Source organism: Nylanderia fulva, unplaced genomic scaffold, assembly GCF_048542155.1.
Source record: "Nylanderia fulva isolate GAGA-0341 unplaced genomic scaffold, ASM4854215v1 Scaffold6, whole genome shotgun sequence".
Taxonomy (NCBI): domain Eukaryota; kingdom Metazoa; phylum Arthropoda; class Insecta; order Hymenoptera; family Formicidae; genus Nylanderia; species Nylanderia fulva.
This window is the reverse complement of record NW_028190698.1, coordinates 6487848-6511465: the sequence shown is the minus strand read 5'-3', so window position 1 is coordinate 6511465 and position 23618 is coordinate 6487848. Positions and strand designations below refer to the sequence as shown.

Below are 23618 nucleotides of genomic sequence, written 5' to 3'. Positions count from 1 at the left end.
TTTTATAAATTGCGCGAGATTAATGCGAAACTAGTTTCGAGGAAAATGCAAAATAGTTACATCGCGGAATTATCTGACGGAAGTTTCTCCATTTAATACGTGTTCGCCCAGCGTTTCCAATTCATGTTTGACGTTCGACATCTTTGGAGACGCATTCGAAAGCAGCGACTGTAGTAGTGACACTAGCGAAATTCCCGGTAGTGTGTCGTTCTAAGTTCGTATCCGTCGTGTCTTAGTCCTAACTTCACTTTCACCGACAAAGTGAGCTACATGAATGCAATAGTTTAAACACTGACGTTCTGGACTCTGTGAATAACTATTGCTGCACGCTTTAACTCGCGCAAGTTCGTGTGCTCATTCCTATACACATTAGTAATTTGTGTTAACTTCGCATGTCACCGTTGATAAGTTTTACTTTAATGGTGTAAAAGTAATATAACATATAGACACACAATGTACCGCTTACCACTAAAACTTACAGAAATGGAATATATACTGAAAACAAATTAAAATATTATCTAACAACACTTTGTATTAAGTTAATGATTTATGATAACGATTTTTGTGTTTTAATTTCGATCATTTTCACGAAAACTTAAATAAACGTTTTGAATTTCTATAAATATATTGTATAAAATAGTAGAAAATTTTTAATATCTATAAAAAAATGTTAAAAGAAAAGAAGAGTATTTTATTAAAATGTAACTTTTTTTATTGAAATTTAATATTGCAGCAGAATTATATAATGAAGAGTGAATAGGGATGAGAGCGTTATGCTTTTATGTAAAATCATTATCAAACATATATGTATACAAGCTGATGAAGTTATTAAGTGATAATTGTGCTATTTTAATTTCAACACTGATCCTCTTGAATGAAAAGTCCATTTATATCCATACTTGCATAATGAACAACTATATTTATTTTATTAATGTTTAAATGTTACATTTCACACATATGCATGAAGTACTTCATAATTTAATTCAGAGTGCTACAGAATAATACTACAGAGTAATAAGGTACTTCATTACTTCTAGTGAAAGAGCAAATTACTTCTCTCTAATATTTCTTTAATAATATACACAATATTAATTTTACGTAATATTCAATATAGGATATATGAATTTTTTTTTATATGTCAATAATATTAAAACATTCTATAAGATCAATATAAATATTCAATAACAATTAAGTGTTTCACGATGCAAAAAGATGGAACAAAATTTTAGGTTGACAGATTAAAACATGTAGATCACCTATCTCGTTACTCGAGAGAGTTTGAAAGGTTTTAAGTTTCCAGTTTTAAATAATTAAGGGGTCCACAATAGCGTCACTGAAAAAAGTGAAGCTGCCGACACCTATCGCGTGAGCCGAACACAGTGAGTTTATGTATAATATCACGTCGCTTGCGCGTCGTAAATCGCGTGCGGACTAAACCGGTGTAATCTTGACGTTAAACGTTTAAAATTACATGGTTAATAAGGTAGATTATCTAGAAAATTAAAGCCTGGGCGCGAATTAAAATATTTGCATCATTAAAATACGTACGAAATTGGATGTTACAGATAAAATTCGCTTACAGATAAAATTGTTCCTGATGCGCCATACGCAAACAAAAATAACAATATCGCAAAATTTCAGAGGAATAAAATTCACTGTACCAGTATCGCGTAATATTTTTTAGCGAGATAACATAACACTCTCGTATAATCGAGTATTATTTTTTATTTGGACGAATTATTTATCCGAATAACATATACATAATTATTATACACACGTATATGCGTAATAGCTTCTATATATACCATGATGCATTTGCGAATTAATGCTTGTAATGGTTATATCTCTCGAGTATTATATATGTATATTATATTAAATTAAAAAATTTTTGATATTTATTTGAGGCAAATTATTTTTTTACAGGCAAATAATCCATTAACGAGTTAGATTGGACAAATCGTCGACCTCATAAAATCATAAAATTGTGCCATATTGAAATTTTATTAATTTTTGTCCAATATTTTATATTCAAACGTATGCAAACTACCTCGTTGAACAAAAATATTCCATCATCGAAGCTTTATATAAAATATTAATAATTTTTAGTAATAGTAAATTATTTGTGTATATATGTGTTTCAAGAGATATATAAATATAGCTATATTGAAAAAATCAATATTGAAAGATGTGATAAAACTAAAGTAAATAGTAAATAAATATATAAGAAATAATTGCGGGGGGAGAGAGAGAGAGAGGGAGGTATCGAAGTGAATTGACAAGGGATAGTCTGACGGAAAAAAAATGATTTCAAGAGGCGCAATAAAGAGGTGGCACGTGACACGTGCCAATTACAAAATTATGGTGCCAGAAGGCAATATAATATCTTTCTGCGTAATATAATAATATCATTTTTTTTTTAAATAATCAACGTAGCACACGCTAATACATAATATAACTTTATTCTTCCTATACGTTTATCCACGTTCGCCTGTAAGCTAAAACTTGTTTATTTTATGGCAATTATAATATTACTTCGTATAACGACTCCATCGGCCAATTTGCCGGGATAGTATTCGTGCTCATAATGGACACGTCGATGGATACGCGGAATTTATTAAGTATTAATATAGGACTTCCTCGAAGGGGTACAACGCCGCGACGTCGCCGACTCCGGGCAAACGATGGATAATCCGCGAGCACAGAAGCCCGGAAATGTTAATGGTTTATAAAAAGTATCGGGCATCGGCCTCTTCTCTCTCGTCGACGAGCCACATAAATTTGAGATAATCGATAACATTCCTTCAATTCCGTTGAATTAATCGTATGTGTGCTGTCGCGGACAATGTGTGTTTAAAATTGTTATTCGGTATCGTCGATAAAGGTTTCGCACGAACGTATAGCGAGAGTTACATCGTTACATGTACGAGTGGCAAATGATAAATTGTGCGGGAATTGTATGTAGCATCGCATTCACCGGTTTGCCTATAATTTCGTCGTGAAATCGTTGCTAACAAAATTACCCGATTATCCATTGCATGTTACTCCAGAAAGAAATATCCATCTCCGTGTGATAGGACGTAGCAAAAAAGATTTTTCATCATCCGGTTCCTTATTAAATTAATCGCTTGTTAGATAGAAATGTGATCAAGCTTTAATTAATCTTTCTTGCTATAAAATAATTTATTTAAAACTTTCTCTCTAAATATAGTGATATAGATTCTCAATAGGAAATGTATTGTTAAATATGATACGTTGTAATTTTGCCTAAAATGTTCTCGTATTTCATGTATGTTGACATTAAACGCAAACATACATTAGATTTTAGAATTATAATGACATTTAGTACTATATAACGACGAGATAACGGGGTAGAGTGTTATCTGAGCTGTCAATAATGTATGTGGCAAACAATACCTCAAACAATGGTTTATTACACACAGCTTCCGAGAGATGTAAATTACACCGAGGCACGAATCTTACAAAAGTTAATTTCTGATGAACAGATAATCATTTCTTTTTATTCTTCATCGTAATTTTTAACATTTATACTATCTACGATGCAATTGATGTTAGTTGAAATCTTTTGAGCATTCTTCAACAAAACATTTCACAATATTCGAAAAATTAGGTATCGACGCGCAGGATATGGCGATGCCAACAATTTTTAAAAGAATTGATTCCTGGTTACATACAGAATCGATGACAATTGGCATCAGCTGTCATTGCGATTCGTCTCGCGCGATAAATGTTTTCCCTTTGAATAGAAATATTTAAAAATGATTTCAACTTGCGATAGCGTAAAAATCCATACGTCCGATTTGACAGAATGCTTTTATCAACGACTGCCCGCTGGCGGTGGTGAGATGCTACGTTGTGCGAGAAAAGAAAAAGGAACGACGGCTCTCGGCAATCGAAGGGATGGGAATTGGGTGGTGGTGGTGGTGGTGGTGATGAGGGTCGCGGGGATGAGAAAGAGAGAGACTCGACGTGTATATCCGTACCAACCACCGACCGGCTGGCACCGGTGCGCGGAGAAGGCGGCCCTCTGGAATGGGAAAAACAGATAAAGACCTCGGCACCGGTCGGCTCCCGAAGACACGACGAAGATAAATGACATAATATCGTGCCGGACCCGACGATCATTGCCGTGGAAACGAAATCGAGTTAGGCGAGAAGAGAGCACCGCGGAACGATCGATTGATCTCTCGCGATGCTTCGTTACGTCGTATCACGACGACAATGAAAACCGGGCCTGCCTCATCGAGAAGGGCAGGAAGAAAATTGCCTCCTTGAATTCTATTCCGCGTAACATATGCACATACGTATCTATGTACAGTATCGAGACGGGGTAGACGAAGAAACGAATAATTTAATTCTTTGCACACTCGACGCGTGTTTACTTCCGCGTTCTTTCGCGTCGCTTATTTCCATCCCGGAGGGACAACGCTGAATTTTCATTACGCGTCTGTTCTATTCGCGGTAGAGCGTGACGCGAACAAACTAACGTTTACGTGTTGAACTTCGGGGCGGGTTGCGAAAACTCGGGACAAGGATGTATGAAAAGTGCGCGCCGTTGTTACGGTGCATGTAAAATCATGTGAAAATAGAATCCCGGCAGCTTGGCGCGGGGAATCGCGAAAAGGGAAGATTTTGGGCGTATATATACGGATCTACACACATATACACACGAAAATGCACGACAAGCGCGCGACACTTCAAGTTACGAGGATGTGCTTTAGGCATTAAAGGGATTACCTTGTAGAACCGTAGCGCGGCAGTAAAAACGCATGAAATATACTAATCGAGCTACTTTTCTAGAGGTTTTAGTTATGCTCTATAACCATCATAGTAACCTATCCTCTCGTAAAATGCGAGGCAAAATCGCCATAAATGCACGCGTGACTGAAATATGGCGCAGTAATCTTTATGAGACGTTGTTACTTGTCAGTTACTACTCAGGAAAATAATGACCCACACTATTTTACACTACACCCTGCTACGCATTTATTTATTATTAATAACGAGCTACACAAATCATGCGATCGCTACTTAATTGTAGCACGGTGGCGTTTATTAGCCGGCACTATACGGAGAAAGAGAGAGAAAAATTTTCCTAACTTTTTGTCACTTAAAAAATACAATCAACCTGATATTTTTTCTAAAAATATGTAAAGAAAAAATTAAAATTGTATAAATTATCAAAAGTATATGTCAAATTAATGGCTCATTAATAATTCGCGCGTAACTAGAATGATATCTCTTCTTGGCGCAATCTAAAATGCAATATATAAGTAGTAATTGCGATAGAATGGGACGAAATGAGCGGAAAAGATCTCGCGGTTATACATTCATCCTCTCCTTTACGGAAAAGTTTCGAATACGAATATAATGAGGTCACTGATTTCGTAATGCGCCGAATCGAAAATTCTTCAACGAAACTGCACTTTAATCTCAAAGCTCTGAGCCCCAACCGCCGCGCCGCGGTATCCCAATTCCTCTCTTGCCTTCCTAATTACCTGTTCTGCTATAATCGCGGAGCACTATTTATTCGTCGGGCAAGATCCTCGTCGGGGATCGCGCAGTAAATTCCCGCCTTCCGACGTGTGTACCAGCGGATTCTGCCGGTTGATTGCAAATTAGAACACGAACGGGCGCGTAAGCTTATCGAGCAATACGAATGCGCATCCGAGTCTAAGTGCTCGCTAGAAGGAAGTTATGCTCTTCGATATGATGCAATACAAACGGTGCGGTGCGTTTATTGATGCGCGCAAAGCCGCATATTTTTATGTAACTTGTGTATATCGTGATGAAAATTATGTGGGAAAATGAAGATAAAATAGGAAATAATTATAGTGGTTTAAAAAATAATATGAATTATTGGTGTGCTCATATGAAATTAAATGTGAAATTCATATAAAGTTCTTATCTATTTGATTAAGATTATTTCATATTAGCTATACCACATCTGTTATTGGAAAAGTAACTTCATGTATGAGTAAATATACGTATATCTCACATTTTATGTAACATAAATAGTAATAAAACTACGATATTATCATATATTATCATATTAGATATAATTATTTTAAGACATTTTTTTAAACTAGCCTCATTGCACCTTCATCTTAAGTAAGGATAATACTACTAATATCAGATTACATATATAGTAGTGGAATAAAAAAATTTAAAGCAAAGTTAAAACGTAATGAAGAAAAATGTACGCGAATATGATCTTTTTTATATTAATAAATGGAAATATTTACATAAGCGCATTTTCCTCACAGTTATTACTTAACGCACAATAATCTGTTTGATAAAACATTTCATTACTTATTCCTTATAAGTTCATGATATTTATTAACGCGGCTTTGCGCGCGATCGTATACACAGCAAGAAAACTGTAAAAATAAAAATCGCCTTTTGCGACTATTACCTTAATTCGCGCACTCGCGCGCGTTTTCTAAAATAACATGTAAATTTCATAGTTCGCGCTGCGACAGGTAGAGCTTAGAGCGTTACGAGAATCCGCGCATTAAATACCCACGGAATCGTACAGCTTCTTGCGAAGCGTCGTAAGAGTACACGGACGAAGAAAAGAGGGTGAAAGGGCGAGGCGCTTATTAAGTTAGTCTCAGGAATTCCTGAGCGAGCGCGTACGTACGAATTATACGATCTACCATCCATGCGATGCTACGCGCAACGCGAACGAAGTGGCGGCCGCGGAGAGAGAAGACGAAGGCGAAAACGAAGACGAAGTCGCCGAAGACGAGACGACGCGACGACGAAGACTGAGGGGAAGGGACGAGGAGGAGAGGGCAGGGAGATTACGACGAAAGATGACGATGACCACGGATGAGCGGTCCGGTTGGGGTGAAAGTAATAACAGTGAAACACACGCGCGCACGCGTTGAAATCGCGCACACCGGCGCCGAGCGACGTGTACGTGACTGGTGCTTAAGCCATTTTTCGATACGACCGGTACTTAGATGCACGCCGGACTTGAGCCGCCCGCTGGGCTCTCCCAGAGAAGCCACCACCAAAGATACTGCGTCCTTGAGAAGCCCGAGGACGCCAAAGATGAGGGACGGTCGAGCGCCGTCGATGACAGAGAGAGAGAGAGAGAGAGAGAGAGGGATAATTATAGAACGATAATTGTAGAACGAATGTTTATGATCTCCTATAGAATTCGAAGACAATGACCGTTGCAGGGGAGGGATTATAAGAGGGTTCATGTGGATAAAGCAATTGGAAACACAACGCCGCTTTCGTTTCGGCGCTTACTTTTATTGCCGCAACCGCAGACAATATTAAAAGGATTTTTATCTTATATGATAAAATCGCGGAAATTTAATAGAGATGCACTACCACAATTTAATAAATTAACTTGATATATTTTGATTAAAAAAAAAAAAAAAAAAAAAAAAAAAGAGATATCCTTTTCTAAAGCGAAATATGAGAAACTATTATTAGTCTAAATTTGAAAATATATTAATGTTGGCGTATACGCTGTCGTAATTATGAACTATTAAACCGTTTATGTACGTAAACGCTCCAACATGAGCGTAATAACTAATTGCTGCTACCGGGAACGTGATAGTATGATTGGTACGAAGCACGACATGTTTCAATTGAGAATAATTAAACGTTATCGCCATTTAACAACCACGTAGGAATTATTTCTCACCGATATCATGACTTTCATCCTTTTAATCTGACCGACAAAATAATTTTTCAGTTTATGGTCATTGATATATAAAGTATGAATGAAAAATTGTTATTTTCTCTCCACACAATAACGTAAACATGATAAAGCAAACAAAATTATATATACTACATTTACACACAAATATACTAAATTAAAATAAATATCTTTCGATAAATGTTGATATTAAAAAAATATATATAAACTTTTTAATCAATAAAATCTCTTTAACAAGAAAAAAAGCTGACATTTCAATTGATCGGCGATTTATGAATTGTAGGTGAAAAGTTACGTATGAGATACCCGGAAATTGTTAACCCCGCGCTTGCTATTGATTTACGGATAATATCATGTTTAACCGCCCCTGCTCGTAATAGCATAATTGACGTTTTTAGTGTTCAAAACATATCGATTTTCTGCACCTCGACAAGAGAGCGATCCTTACGCCGCATTCCCCGTGAGATACCACCGATTAACGCGTCCATCAACTATACGGCTCGTGTAGGTGAAAGGGCGCTGAAAGCACGCGGACGAGATACGTTGTTCTGCCTACCCTGCCTACCCATAACCATTTTCATTTCTCGCTCGCATCTCGCGAGCCGAGGTTCTTTCTCTTTTCGCGGATTTTCGTGTTCCCCCGAGACGCGGTAAACGAGTCTTCGGTCATTCGGAGTGACATATTCAATGGCGAGAGTCGACGTAGATGCCGGCAAGAGTTGGGAGTATCCAGGGTGCCGTATAAATTCGCAATACCACCAACTCTTCCGGCGATGTATAGGATCCGAGCGAATATGTGTACGTGAATATATAGCGCAAAAGTTGGAGCGGAAATCGGGTCACGTCGAAATATTTTCTTAGATCCCCTCTAGTCTCTCCTCACTGCAAATTTTTTCTTTCTTCGGGTGTATGTATGTATGTGTGTGTGCATGTGCATATGTGTACATGTACTGCGTGTGATGGACCAAAGGACTGAAGTACTTTAGGAACTTTTCGTGTCAGGTGGGTATGCAGAGCACTCGAAGGTGCCTCCTAAAATTACGGCTGCTTCAGTGATCCAGCGAGCGAATTTAAACGAGAAATTCGCATCCATCAAATGGGTATTTTGTGATAAAAAAGAGAGAAATAAATTATAACGACGATACACACTGAAATAGAACGGCGCGAAGGGCAACAGCGGGTTAACGCTATCGATTTTGTGACCGCAAATAAAGTCGCGCGTTGGTGTGCTCGAAAAATATCGTCGCAAATGCGGCATCAGGATTACAAAGAAAAAAGAAAAATCACTAGATCACTCCTGATCGTTCATAGTATTGACGATAGAAAATTAATAAAGTAATTAGAACTATAAATGTCAAATTTACTTTGACGTTATCTAATTGTATACTTATACATGCAAAAGAGAGAAAGAGAGCGAGAGTCGCGTAGATTTTAATATAATATAAGATAGGTGAAAGAGTATAGATTACGAAATAAAGAGACTGCAATAAAAAGACCACACTAAGATAAGACGATCTGCTTTCTGAAGCTTCGGTGCAGCAGCTCAATATCTCGGATTAATATTTCGTAAATCAATATTCGATACTATAATATCGGGAACAATATTTCGTATTTTAATATGTTTCTTCATCATCGGCAAGCATAGACCATTAAAGTCATATAAAATTTAATAGTTTTTTTTTTTGTGGAACGTCCATCTTATAATGGTCCTAGCCTTAATATCGATATTGCACATTCCAATCTATATGAAAGAAAAGAACGATTTTTATCTCTAGGGAAGAAAATTAAATATGCGGTCAAGAATATATGCAGACGATGAAAAACACGATAAAAATTATATTAATGGATACGTTTTGCAGGTGAGATATTATATAATATTAAACTATACACGAAGGAGAGTATAATTAATAGAATCATATAACTGTCTGCTAAAGTTTTATAATTCACTTTATCTTCTAAAATATGGCTAATGATATATCTAATTATTAGGTCTTCTTATCATGGATAATTGCACTTTTTGGCAGGAGAGAAACTATTTAATTTAATTTTCGAATTTTACTTACGGATAGTAATTAATTGATAGAAAATCTCTACTTACGTATGTCCCTTTAGTGTCGTTTCGATCATATTCGTCGCTATAGACCAGATAAAGACGGAACCGTCCGCGGACCCAACCGCTATGTACTGCCCGTCAGGACTGAAAGCAGCTCTTGTCCAATCGAATCCCACTTTGAAACCGTCAGCACTGTAAAATAAAATAAAAATACAATGATTTACTACTTTTAATATTCTAGTCGCGTATATATGCGATAAGTGCACACACAACCCACCTGAACGACCCCACAATCTTCTTCATTCGTAGATCAATCAATTTCACCGTGTCATCCCTCACGCAACTCAAAAGGTAATTTGCGTCTGAAATCAAATAGATGCCTTTATGATTCGCGATCGTCTATGATTGAATAATATTTAAATTGTTTGCGGAATTACAACTTTAGCTAAACAAATATTTTCTACATATCGGACATATTGTCATTTCATAAAAGTCTTTGTGGAATTTTCAAGTTATGCAACAATCTTTCTAAGAGTTAAAATATCTAGTATAATGCAATAAACTTACAAATTATGTAGTTTACTATACATTGAAATAATCCGTTTGCAATAATCTCCTTTTAAATCATATCGATCTAAAGAAGTATTCAACATAGAATCCCAGAAACATTTAAGCTTGTTCTAAATTTTTTTCAAATAAATATTATGTATAATGAACAACGAAAAATACTAGAGCCGTGATATATTTGCTCAATAATAAAGTAAAAGTTCAAAATCAGAGTGATACTGTTTCATTTGAATTCATGGAACTCGCATTCTGGCAATATCGAGAATTAATGAAATGCGATAGAACAATATATATTTGTATGAAATGCTTTTGAATGAACGAAGTGCACTTGCACCTGATATAAGTGCTTTGAGAATATTGCAGAATCGCGCACGAGCCAATTCATTCGCATCATTAGGATGTTGCGATAAAAAGCAAAAACAAAATAGCATTGTTTGCGTAACGAAACAGAATTCACGTATAAAATCTATTGAGTAGGAGTTGCCGTGAAATGCCAATTAGTATGTTTCTTTGCCTCATTAATTGTTGAACGGACAGACACATACATGTTACATATATATATATAGATACGCTATAATAACAATATAAAATTTATCATCAATTTAAAAAAATAAAATTTTACTTCTCAATATTTGAATTTATATTATACACAATTTGTAATTTATGCTAAAATAATTATAAATTTGATTAATGAAATTAAATAAAATACTAATCAAAATATCTGTATTGATTTTTTAGGAGTAATATAAAATTATATTAAAATCTATGTTTTTGTACAGGCGTAATTAATATATTGTTTTTTAAACAAAATATGAATAGAGACATGCAATACAAATTATTATTAATTTAAGTTAACTAAAAATGTATGATTGACGTTCATAAGCAATTTAAATAAAATAGGATGTAATTTCCGATATTAACGTTCTTTCTGGCGGTATATCGGTTTCTGTTTATAATGCATGTTAGATTTAAATACTTATACTTAATATGCCAATAATAAAAGAAAATAACTAGCTATTTCTCATATATTTTTAACATACTTTATTCGATATTGTAAAATGCACAAAAAATTGCACATAATTACAAAATATAGAATTAATATACTACTTTAACATTATATATATAGTGAACGTAAGTTTACTGCATTATAATTCATAATTTAAAAAATTACCGTATTAAAAAATTATCTTCATAGAAACATGCTTCATATATCAATTTTGATATTCGTTTAAATTCTGTATTAGAGCAAGGTTTCAAAAGTGTCCTTTAAAATATAATTATATCTAATTAATATTCAATAAAAAAAATCTTCAATTGACCCAATTGATCAAATTGAATTCGATTGACTCAATTGATACAATTGAGCTTGTTGATTCAATTGTTCTACTTTACCTTTTTATTAAAGTATAAGCTCTGTGATTTGATACATTTAACTTTACTTACCGCGGGACAAGTCCAAAGATGTAACTTTTCCTTCTAATAAGATATCATTTGAGCTGGATTCAGCTCTTGTATCCCAAAACCTGATTCTTTGATCAAAATGACCACTGATTATCGTGGAGCCAGCACCATCTGAAGTTACGAGATCATTGCAACTAGAACCAGCAAACTTCGTTTCTATACCTGCAACATAAAATTTCTGATCTTTGAAAGATGTATTTATATAGACAATTAGATTGCACACTTGTCGATAACTTTGATACGATTTAATTGTCAAGTAAGACAAAAAGAAACTCTTTAAGAAAATAGTAATAAACTGTGTTTATATCTTTCTTATTAAATAAGATATGTCGATATATATATAATTTTATATACAATAATACATAAATTACGTAGATATTTCGTGGGGATGGTTTCAATACAATATATTGAAATATGATCATCAATGAATTTTAATACTTTAATAAATATCAATATTTATTATATACTTATTATTTTGTTAATTATTATGTCCGAATTGTTCGTGTGTATATACGTGTGGTTATAAAAAAAAAAAAAAAAAAAAAAATGCCGGTGCGCATTTTTGTTCATATTAGATACAATTTTTTAATGCGCAAGCCTTTAAATGTAAAATTCGCCTTTCAAGGATAACAGTATAATCGAATTAAATGCATGCAGAAAGCTTTCTGCATTTAATTTGAGCATTCCACGGTAGTAATAGAATTACGTCCTCCCGAATTGCATATACGCGCGCCGACTTTAAGCGGAGCGAGTTAACAGTTGTATCGAATGTGAATCACGGCTGGTTTCCCCTTTCAAACTGTAGTTGTACCTAGCAGCAGCTCTCCATCGATCTCCACGCTGAAATAAGCAGGATTTCAAACTTAATTTACGTCGGGAAATGACGTTCGCGTCGCCATGTTTCCACGAAGCTCTTGGAAATCGCTAGCGCGCGACGCGGAAATGCCTGGCATCACGAGTGGAAACAGGATAAATTACGAGTTTTCCGCTTACGATCGTCCCCTACCGCCCTTCTAGTCTACCTTTCCTTAACCTCGGCCTTTGTACGATTACGAATCCGCGCACCAGTCTCCATTCTATTTTATCCTGGCTCCACGTTAAATCAAATGTGATTTACCGCTCGATCGATTAATCCGTCGAAGTTTCCACAGCGGGACGACGAAGAGCGGCTGATGTCCACCGTTTCTCTACTGCGCGAAGATGGTATTACGGGTTCCAATTACTTCGCGACAGTGTAACGTGCCAGGGAGAGAGAAGGGAGGAAATCTTCTTCATTCATAGATTCTATATGTTGCAAGCGCGCGTATTCAATTACGATCGCGCGTTAAACTGTCTTTCAATCGCGTCGCGCGAATTTCTGGAGTGAAAAAGCAATTATATTTAATTTCCATTAAAATTTCAAATATTGTCTTTCAGTCATTTCTAACAGAAAACTTTGATATCAATTAATTTTTTCAATTAATTTTATTTTAATATTTGTAATGTTTTTATCCGTTTTATGTGACAACTCAAATAACGAGTTTTTTTTTTTTTTTTTTTATACAAAAGGTACGTTCATTATTTTTATTTCAAGAAACTAAATGAAATTGAATATGTGTGATATATAAGACATTTAATTTTTCAAATGTAATTATTCGAAATACAATGTTATTAATTTTTTGGCGTTTCGTAAGCGTTTTTTTTTATTGTCACGTTGTTATACGTGCAGATACAGATATATGTATGTATATACAGCGATGACATTTGCGCGCAATGTACACTCAATCCCTGTAGTTCGACAAGTTCTGCAGAAAGTACTTCACAAGCTTCAAACGCGGTGAGTAGGGCACTTCTCTAGAAGCAATAAAATTTCTTCCAAAGTGCGTTCGTGCATAAAGAGAAATTTGTCGACAATTCCTACTTCACCTCAACATCGTACGGTTCACAGCAGTATTACCTCGCAACAAGTAACTGCACTGTATCTGCAATGCGCTGTCTATCACGATTTGATAAAATACTCGAGAGACGCATACGGCTAATAAACATCGGCGTAAAATTACTAGCATATAAACTTTATCTCTTTTGCGTAAATAAACTATTGCGCGGCAACACGTATAGACTTCTATTTTATTGGACTTGAAATGATAACGTGAATATTTTCATCTAATAATGTGAAGATTTAAAGTGATGATGATGTTGACAAGATGTTAAAATAATTAGCCTGACTTAATCATTATTTTTAAAATATTTATATTATTACAAATTGATGCTAATTTTTGATAATTTATTTAAACAATTTTTTCTTTTCTCCAAATGCCAATTTTCATGTTAAAAATATGACATTTTTTTTCGTAGAAACACAAGTAATCTCTTTCGTTCTTTTTAATATCTTAGCATTCTATTTTTCGTTCAATGGCAGCATAAACGAAGAAGCAAATGATATACAGAATAAATTATGTTTTTAAAAAATATGATCGATTCGTCATACACAACTTTATTGTATATCATAAGTCATAGGCTGTCTCGTGACTTTATGCTATTGAATCGAAAAATTTTTATTTTAGTTTAGCTTCTAGTAGTAATTTTGGGATGTCAATTCTTGCAACATGTCGCACAAAGTATATCCTCATCCATAATATAGTCCTTTATGTACTAGTCCTTAAGCCCAAATGTATTATTCAGATAAGTGTATGATATATATATGCTATTAACGTACATCTATCCCTCAAACGAGGCATAAAGGATTACCGGCTTTGCATGTAAGTCTTATTCAACCGCCATGATAAGAGCTTTCGGATAAGAGCTTCATGTTAATTTGCTCTTCCTCATGTTTTTCGCATTAATATGCATTTTATATTATGCACATTTGCTTTATATAAAGATATATGTTATTTGAATATAATTATAAAGAGCAATACCGAGTAATGCTTCGTCCACAGACCTCGAGTCTTCTTAGAGAAAACTTCATGAAATATTATCTTTTTCGATAACTTCTTGAAATTGAATTCTAATTATTTTACAATTATTTATCATTGAACTTATATTAATGAAAATATAGAAGAGATTACTTGTTTTTCTGCATACTCTCTCTTGACAATCAGCATAAATACGATTAGAATAAAGATGCATAAGATTTCAAAGCAATCTTCAAAGAATTTACTATATATTAAAGAAGAAAAAATAATTTCCTAAATACGAATTTGATGTATAGCAAAAATAAGTGATAATTTCTCGAAAAGTTAGAGAACAGTTAATGGAATCTTTTGAGTAATCGGGACGAACGCGGGGATGTTATTTCGACGGTACAGTGCGGAATCCATCTGTCCGTGGCACGATTGTGTCCAGAAGAGTCGCTCGGGGCGTTCACGAAATTGCGCGACGTGGCGAGGTAGATAATAGCGCGATAGAAAACAGCTGATCCACTTTAAGCGTCCTTTTTGTCTTAAAGCGTCCGCGGGTAAACAATAATTCACGCTTAAACGCCCTTTCAGCGCCGCTTTCCCCATTGTGCGCACCTCGCGCGTTCGGAGATTTATTTGTGCGAAACTTTTGTACAACTACCTACCCCCTTGCACCGCCGGTCTTCCTTGATAGCACGGTTTTCGCTATTTTGCTGTAGGATCACCGCTTACAACAAGAAACAAAAGCCGCCGCGAGGCTAAAACGGATGTCCTCGGAGTACCTGTGTGTATCCACGCAGGTATCCGCGTACGCACAATTAACTTAGACCCCGGCTACTGGATGACCCGACCGAGACGACAGCTATAAATTACGTGACGAAGTTAAGCCACAGGTTAATTACGTTCCACGCGCGCTCCGCGTTGTTATCTGCATTGCATAAAAAATAAGACAAATCCTCTCGCTCGTCCCTCGTAGGGCACACGGTACGTCCGCGGCGAAAAAGTTTTGTATTTATGTAACAAGTTTGATGGGCCGGCCGCAAACTCAGTCGGGACAACGATTTGTGATGCCGCTCGACTTCTTACATTAATTATCGCCCGCTACAACTCTGGTGCTGCATCACACTTTACGCGACTTGATTTAAGGAGATACACTTTTCGAAATTGCGCTCTTCATGTTTCATAAGGGTCTGCATATCGCAAAGTAATACAGTTCTCTCGCCATTTCCGTCGTAGCAAACTTTGCACTTTACGGTTTTGGTCTTAACTTAATATGAGGGACATTATAATTCTCTAATTTTGTCAAGGACGTCTAAAGTACCATCAACTCGCTTTACGTGCAGTTGCATTATAATAATTACAATAGTACTTGATACTTGTGTTTTACTTCTTAAAAATATGTAGAATAGTATAAATAAATATGTAAAATATATAAAAATTATATATATATATATATAATATAGCCATACATATAATTAAAATATATAAAATATAAAAATCTAGAAAAAGCAAACAAGATATGAAAACAACGAGATTCTTCATATATATGTATAACCGACATTTTATTTTCAAGCGAATAATCGTCGACAAGTTAATTGCAATAATTTGTGAGAATGCCTTTTTTGTTTCAAGAGCGTAAAATAATTGTAAATCAATAGTAATTGAGATTAAAATTTGTATCATTAGCTGCGCATCAATTCTCAATAAGTAAAATTAATTGCCTCGCAAAATGCACAATTGTTAATCATTGATTAATGGAGATGACATACAATTATTTTTAATTTCGTGTTTTAATATAGATAATAGACACCATATGATCGTATATTTCAATATCTGTTCATCGGAAACGATTAAAAACAAATTATTGCATTTATCAAGTCTTATAGATAGCCAAAGCATTTATTTTTGCCATTAATTACACTTGAACCGAAAGATAACAATGTTCTTCCGATGCAACGCAATTTATTGAAATTCGACAAACAATCGCGCGCGCGTACGTTGGTTAATGGCGTAAATTATTATTACGCGGATTCTCTCTGTGCGAGCGAACCGTAACTAAAGGCCCGGTTTAAGGCGATCCTAGACCTTGCAAATTAATAGTGTCTGTGCGCCGCGTCGTGTTAAGCAGTCTGCAGCTTTGTATCCTTTGTCAATACGATTCCTCTTCGGCTACCGGTCGCGCATACCGCAGAACCCTGTAGCGTTGTTGACCGAAGTGTAAATCGATATCTCGAGGCGTTCTTCAGATAGAGAGCACCGTTTCACGAGATTAGTCCGGCGCCGAATGTAAATCCCGAATACATTTACGGGAAATGAGATCCTCCCGTTGCCGCTATCAGCCCACGTCCGGCCGCTTGCGTGCCGGCTTGTCCAATTTATTTTTCGTGCCACTTAAAGCCTCTACATTTCGCGCGAGAAGGACGAGAGCGACCTGTGCTTTACCTCGGTAGAATGGCCATTTTCATCCGGCTGTAAATTATCACTTTCGCCCCTGTCTTCGAAGCGGCGCGCTTATCGCGTAGAGCCCCGCCGCGCCGCGACGAAAGTGGTGAAAGATTTCTCTATTTTACGGCCGAACGAAGCTATACGATTCGATACGCCGAGATAGTTCGCGCGAACAATGGAGAACGGACGGTCGAACGGGGGCGCTTGCTCTTCTTCCAAGTGCTCGACAATTAGCGTGATAAATCTCTCATGGGTGTATAGGTGCATCGAGCATCCTCACGTTTCGCACGAGTGCTGGTCACGATTCGCCGCTGCATTCCAACTCGAAAACAGTTTTCCTGGAAGGGGGGAAATTACTTTCGCCCTTGAATGCGTAGAATTATCGCATTACAGTGGCGATTTTCAATGCGACTCGAAAGCTGCATCGCCAGATCCATATATAGGCACAGGTGTATAGTCCTCGTCCAACATCTGCCAGAAGATCACAATAACGTTCACTCGAGAGGAGGCTCGAATATCGCATTTGGTATTTGCAGTCGAGTGTTGGAGTTGTTTGTGTGAAATTAGATCACGATGCGCGAACTTTCTAGCACAAAAGGGTCTTCTAATGGTGACTGTACGCGTTCGGACCGATCTAGTAGACATGAATGCACGCGTTGAAGGATATAATTTACATATCGTCTGTATTCAAGCTGTTTCTATACAGGCCAAGGAGAGAGAAGCTCTTTAGATAATAGATGTAATATACGAGAAAAATTAATAGTCATAGTTGATTTTACGATACATTTATATCAATTAACTCATCGTTAACTTTGACATTAATTTTTACATCGATAGTTCTCAAATTTTTGCATATATTGTTAGATGTTTCTTTATTACTTACTCGCGCGAATAAATTGGCGAGAAAAATAATGCCGAGGAGAATTAATTAAAATCATGCAATATCGAAATATCTTTAATATTTCACGAACTTTTCTGTCTTTTGATTCGAGAGAAAAAAAATCAATTCTAACGGGTGTAAAATAACGTTCATTAACAACTGATTAATGATGCGATGAAGAAGTCTGAGTAATATAACCGTCTTATACCATCTTATCCTGGATAAACCCGCGTCTTGGTTTAAGAGCTAATTAAGGTAGTACTCTTTCCTGTGGGTAATGGATTTATGATTAATCTTGCCTTTCTTTTCTGTGACAGATCATCCATTAGATTACATAAATTCATCTTTGTTATCATCAATTCACGCGCTGCTTTTACCTTAAAGCCACAAAGAATCATTAAAGTTACTGGGTTAGTCGGCCAATTTTCTGAAAACTTTTTTTTATCTCTAAACATATTTATTCAAGCATTAAAGTTGCAACTTTTCCCAAAACTCTCCCCCTTAGATCCGAAGGGATCGTCTATTAAAAGCATCAATATCCAGAGATAAAGAGTTTTCTATGCCGGCGAAGATCGTTTAGGACGAAACAAGCGAGGGGAGAATCTGTTCTTCCGTGGAAAGGATCTTATCGATTTAATTAACCTCACGCAGTTACACGACGACGCAACGAACCGTCTGTTAGACGGGAGGGTAGTTTTTATTCAATCTTGGCCATTATGGCCATCGTTGCGATGCTGGTGCGCCTCGTACGAACCAAGTCGCGGCATTACAGGCGTCATATTTTGTGCGGCGGTCCATTGTGCAGCCGTGTACGATGTGCAACAGAATATACATATGAATGATCATGCAGATTCGCCGTTTGTTTTATTATCTTGGAACGCTCGTAAGTATATTTGCATTATGCAACGACTAATAGGGATAATGGGCAACGTGATTACCGCTTTCTTTCCCTCTCTCTCTCTCTTTCTCTCTAATGTTGTACATTACTTTCAGCTCATATCTTGTTTCTATTACGATTTACAAGAACGAATGTACCGCGTTAATATTATGCAACCTGATATGTCAGCCACGCAAAGAATCGCTGCTTATTTCTTTTTGTTCGTCTACTAAATATTTATCTTTGTTGCACACTGTGGGAGATCACGAATCTTGGGATTAGCGAGCAAGATTGTCAGTAAATATGAGCGGATTAAATTCAGAATTGGTTTACGTAAGTTAGTTTCATTAAAGTGTTTCGAAATCGTTCCGTGAAAATTTGAATCGAATCTTTAGGATTTTTTCTTTCGATTAATAAAAGCGTAATTTCTGAAATATTTAGCTCAAGACGTTATTAGTAAACGTCTCGCGAAAAACGTTCTACAATTTTAATCGATAGAATAACGTTTACTTACATGCTTTGCTGCGCAGATCCCAGATTTTTAACGTGCGATCATAACTTCCCGTAACTACTTTTGACGGTTCGCCAAGAAACTTCGCCGCCATCACCTTTGCGCAGTGGCCCGTGAGGGTGTGCTGAAACAGAAACACAAAGATTCGTTCATGTGAATCTATCTTGAGTGGCATAAGTAAAATACGGGTACACACAAATATAACAACATATTGATAAGTGAAATCAGAAATATATCTTTCCTTTACTGGTTGACTAACTTTGAATATATATTATATGCGTTTTCCAATTCGGAGAATAAAATATTTAAAGATTTTCTATTTTAACTCTTTTTTTTTAATAATTTATAAATTTATGTTAACATTTATATATTTGCTAATGTGTGAAAACATTTAACAATAATATACGTTACCTAATTAATAACGTACATAGAGATATTACTTTGTGTTTTCGATACTATTACATATTTTAAACGCAACATTTCAATTTTTAAAAAATATTTAGATATTTTTTACGAGATTATTTCTCTTTTAATTATTAAAAAATATATAACATTTTAATATGTATGCATTTAAATGATTTCTATGCTTGCATAGAATAAATATTAAAATCAATTATTCACTTCGTAATATTTATGCTAACTACATACATATACGTATACACACATGTAAAATTTCCTATCACGAATTTGCTCTATCACGAAGTATAAACTATTTTGTTTAAATATAATTTAAAAGTATCGGAGTCATTGACACTTTGCAACTTAAGTCCTGAACTTTAAACAGGGACTTGTTAGATCGAGCACCGGCTTTCATAAGTTGATTTTCTCTCTTCTATTTTCGAGTTCAACTCTGCTCCGAGCATTCGACGTGTTCGAAATGAGAAATGAATGTAGCTGCAAGGGGCGGAGACAGATCGACAGAATAAAGCGTGCATTTCCAACGGAATAGTACGTCATCATCCTTTAACGGGGTAACAAGAAAAGAGTTCGATTTCATTATTACCCTCGTATTGAGTTGGACAAGAAAATTTGATTGGTGCCACAAAGTTTCTTTTATATTCACTGATGAAAATTCTGTGTATATGCGCTATGCAAAATTAAAAATCACATTAGCAGAGGCTTATGCGCAGCTGTACACAACTGCATTTTATGTAATACAAATATTACAGCTGAAAATATTGCCAGGTAGATAGCCGGTAGATATTTGTGTTGTCGTTGACATGATGTCAGCGACAGTTATTCCATTCCTATTTCGACGTCTACGCGAACAAACGTTAAACCCGTACGTTGACATCCATGGTGGCACATTTTATGAGCAATTTTTTTTCGATCGCGAGCTGCCGCCGATATTCTAGAGTTCTCTGACTCGATTTTTTTGAAAACGATATACGTTCGATGGTTGTATTTTTTTCACAGCGTACAATCCTGGAAACGCACATAAACTTTCATTTTAAAAACTATTTTTTTATCCTCTCTGCTCGTGCAACAAAATAAACATTCTTTTTTTTTCTTTAACAATACACTAATCGTAGTGGCTATAGTCCACGCATTATTATAATCATAATAAAAAAAATATCGAAAATGCATACCCGTAATAACATAAAGTTAATGACATTTATTAATTTAAAATTAACGTATCCTATATTATATATACGCATCGTATCTCGCAGTTAATGAAATTTCAAGTATAATACACAGTTGTGATGCCCGAAAATTTTATTGACCTCATAAAGATTTAATAATCAAAAAATTTTAAAAATGGATAACAAGCGGTCGCGCTAATGTGAGTGCGTTTTACGAGTTAATAAATTACTTGCGGACGTTCGATGTGCTTTCATTGTTTCGATGTCGACGCAACAGACTCGCGCGAGCGAATTACCTACCTAGGCATTGTAATGAAATTAACGAGTGATATATGTAGCACTTATGTGATGTAAACACGTTGTGTTAAAAACGCTGGTATTGATGGGCCGGCGTTTACATATCAATCAAGCTGTGTACGACGGATCCGTCACGAGCGGTGATTTAATGATTGCCGGCGCCTTTGGCTCGTGCGCGACGTCGTTAAATGAAATTTTGAAGTTATCTCATATATACGCTTCGTTCGGCCTCCCCTTCTTCCGTCGCGTCGTCGTTTAATGGTGAAGAATTCAAGCGTGACGTCGACAAGGGGCGTGGGGAAGCGACTCGAGGGTTCTTTCCGTGTAAGAGAGGAGAACCGTTAAAAAGAGGAGTTCGCCAATTTTAAGGTGCGCGGCGCCAGGAGCTAGCACGCTCTTGAAAAATGTCCTAATGTAAATTAATGGCCCGGAAGTTTAGCTGAAAAGGCTATAAACGTGAAAGAAACACAGGTAGGAGTGAGGCTTTCCTGCCCCTACTTTTATACACAAGCGGCGGAAAAACTTTACTCTTTTGCGCAAAGATGTCGGAGGAAAGGACCACCAACGAAAGTACACCATATAATGCAAGATCTCGAGAACTTTGCCTAAAGTGCGATGACGAGTCTACATTTCTTCAAGCGTTAAACGTTAAACAACAATCAAATGGACTTTGCTTTCAATCGCTTTGTCTTGTTAAGAATGTCCCTATACTATAAAGAAAAAAAAATTATGTTTTTTTCTACAAAAATAGATAAAATAGAGAATCTCTAAAATTATGAATATTATTCTATTATACGGAAACTGAACAGGTGACGTTAGTAACGCATCAAGAATTTTAAAATACTTATGACACTATAAAAATGATATATTATGAAAGAGATATGAAAGAGATTTTTAATTTCAATGTTGCCAAAAGATTCCCATCTTTCCTAAAATTCTTCTTTATTTTTAGAAAAAAATTCTTTTATTAAATTCGAATAAATGCCACTTTTCGGAAGTTTAATCTTAGTCTACACTATATTATAAAGTTCGGTTGTCTTAATATACAAATTTACTTTCAAGATTTTTATGATATACACACAACTTTTTACGAGTGAACTTCTGAGGAAGCGGTACAATTTGTTGTATACTTCTAGCACACTCGTAATCTTTTACAACTGTGCCCTTTCTTGCTCTCCTTGTACATTAAATATAAACTTCTTCAATATTTCGTAATTTTTAAACTCCTACATTATGTGATCAAATCCCGAAAAAATGTAAATTTTTCTTTAATATGAAATGAGAATTGATATTGTTTTTATTTTTCGATTTTGTGGCTGTTTATAGAAAATAATTATTATTTTTCCAAATTTTTTAAATGTAATCATACAACATTTAAATATCATCATACATATACTAATAATATTATGTTGATTCCTTCAACCTGGGAAAATGAGAAAAATGAGAAAAATTAAATAACATTTCAATTAAAAAAGGATTAGAGCATCAGTTCAAAAATGTAATTTAAAATTAAAATTGTTTATATAATAATAAAAATAATATTTTATATTAAAATTTTAATTAAAGTAGTTTTGATTTGTAATGTTTAAAATTGAGATTGTACTAATTCATAAAGATTGTCATGCGTAAATCATGAAATGTGAATATATTATTTCAAGATTCTATCCAGAGTAATCTATACAGAAACCTATATTTTTTATGATTATACTTGAGAAAGGGATAATAATAAAGGGATAAAATTTATTTAGATATTTAATAATTTTGATTATTAACTCAGTATAACGTTGCTTTATGCACGAACAGAGATAATTCGAATCATACAAGGCAAAACGCGGAGCATACATAGCCGGAGGCGCAGTTGAAAGTTTATTAACATGAATATTCACTATAATCCAGTAATTTCGCATACGAATTATATTTTTTTGACAGACTTTGAGCAATCGTAACAAATCCCGCAAAAGATGAACTTGTCCAATCACATATTTGCGATAATGTACAATATATATATACGTATGACGCGTGGCACACAAATATATATGTATCATATAATAATATTATCATGCGGCATAACATCTGAAGTATCCACATCAAAGAAGAAGCAATAAAGTGCTTCAGGAGCGTCAAACGCGAGCGAGGAAGCTCTAACAATCTGCGTGCGCCGGCTTATGGTAGCGTTTCCAAGAGTTCCCTGCCATCGTACATAAACTCAAAAGATGTCAAACGACGTGAATCCTCTCAGATGTTAAATGTTGAGCGTCCGTAAAGCTGACTAGTGAAATCTACCGTTCGTTGGAGAAAAAAAATTTTGTTGAAAAATTGTAGAAAATCTTAGTAATTCTTAAAATATATCTAGAGTGATTTTGTTT

At 35.3% G+C, this 23618-nt stretch overlaps 1 protein-coding gene across 3 annotated transcripts in view; it reads right to left on the bottom strand.

Annotated features, from left to right (window-relative positions):
- Atg16 (Autophagy-related 16) overlaps positions 1–23618 on the bottom strand; it is a 387422-nt gene that overhangs the window by 9089 nt on the left and 354715 nt on the right. For all 3 annotated transcript variants that reach the window (XM_029315355.2, XM_029315356.2, XM_085487702.1), the window contains 4 exons: positions 19376–19496; positions 11763–11942; positions 10030–10114; positions 9798–9944 (listed from right to left, as the gene is read on the bottom strand). In XM_029315355.2, the coding sequence (XP_029171188.1) occupies positions 9798–9944; positions 10030–10114; positions 11763–11942; positions 19376–19496 (533 nt within the window). The remainder of the gene's footprint in view (positions 1–9797; positions 9945–10029; positions 10115–11762; positions 11943–19375; positions 19497–23618) is intronic.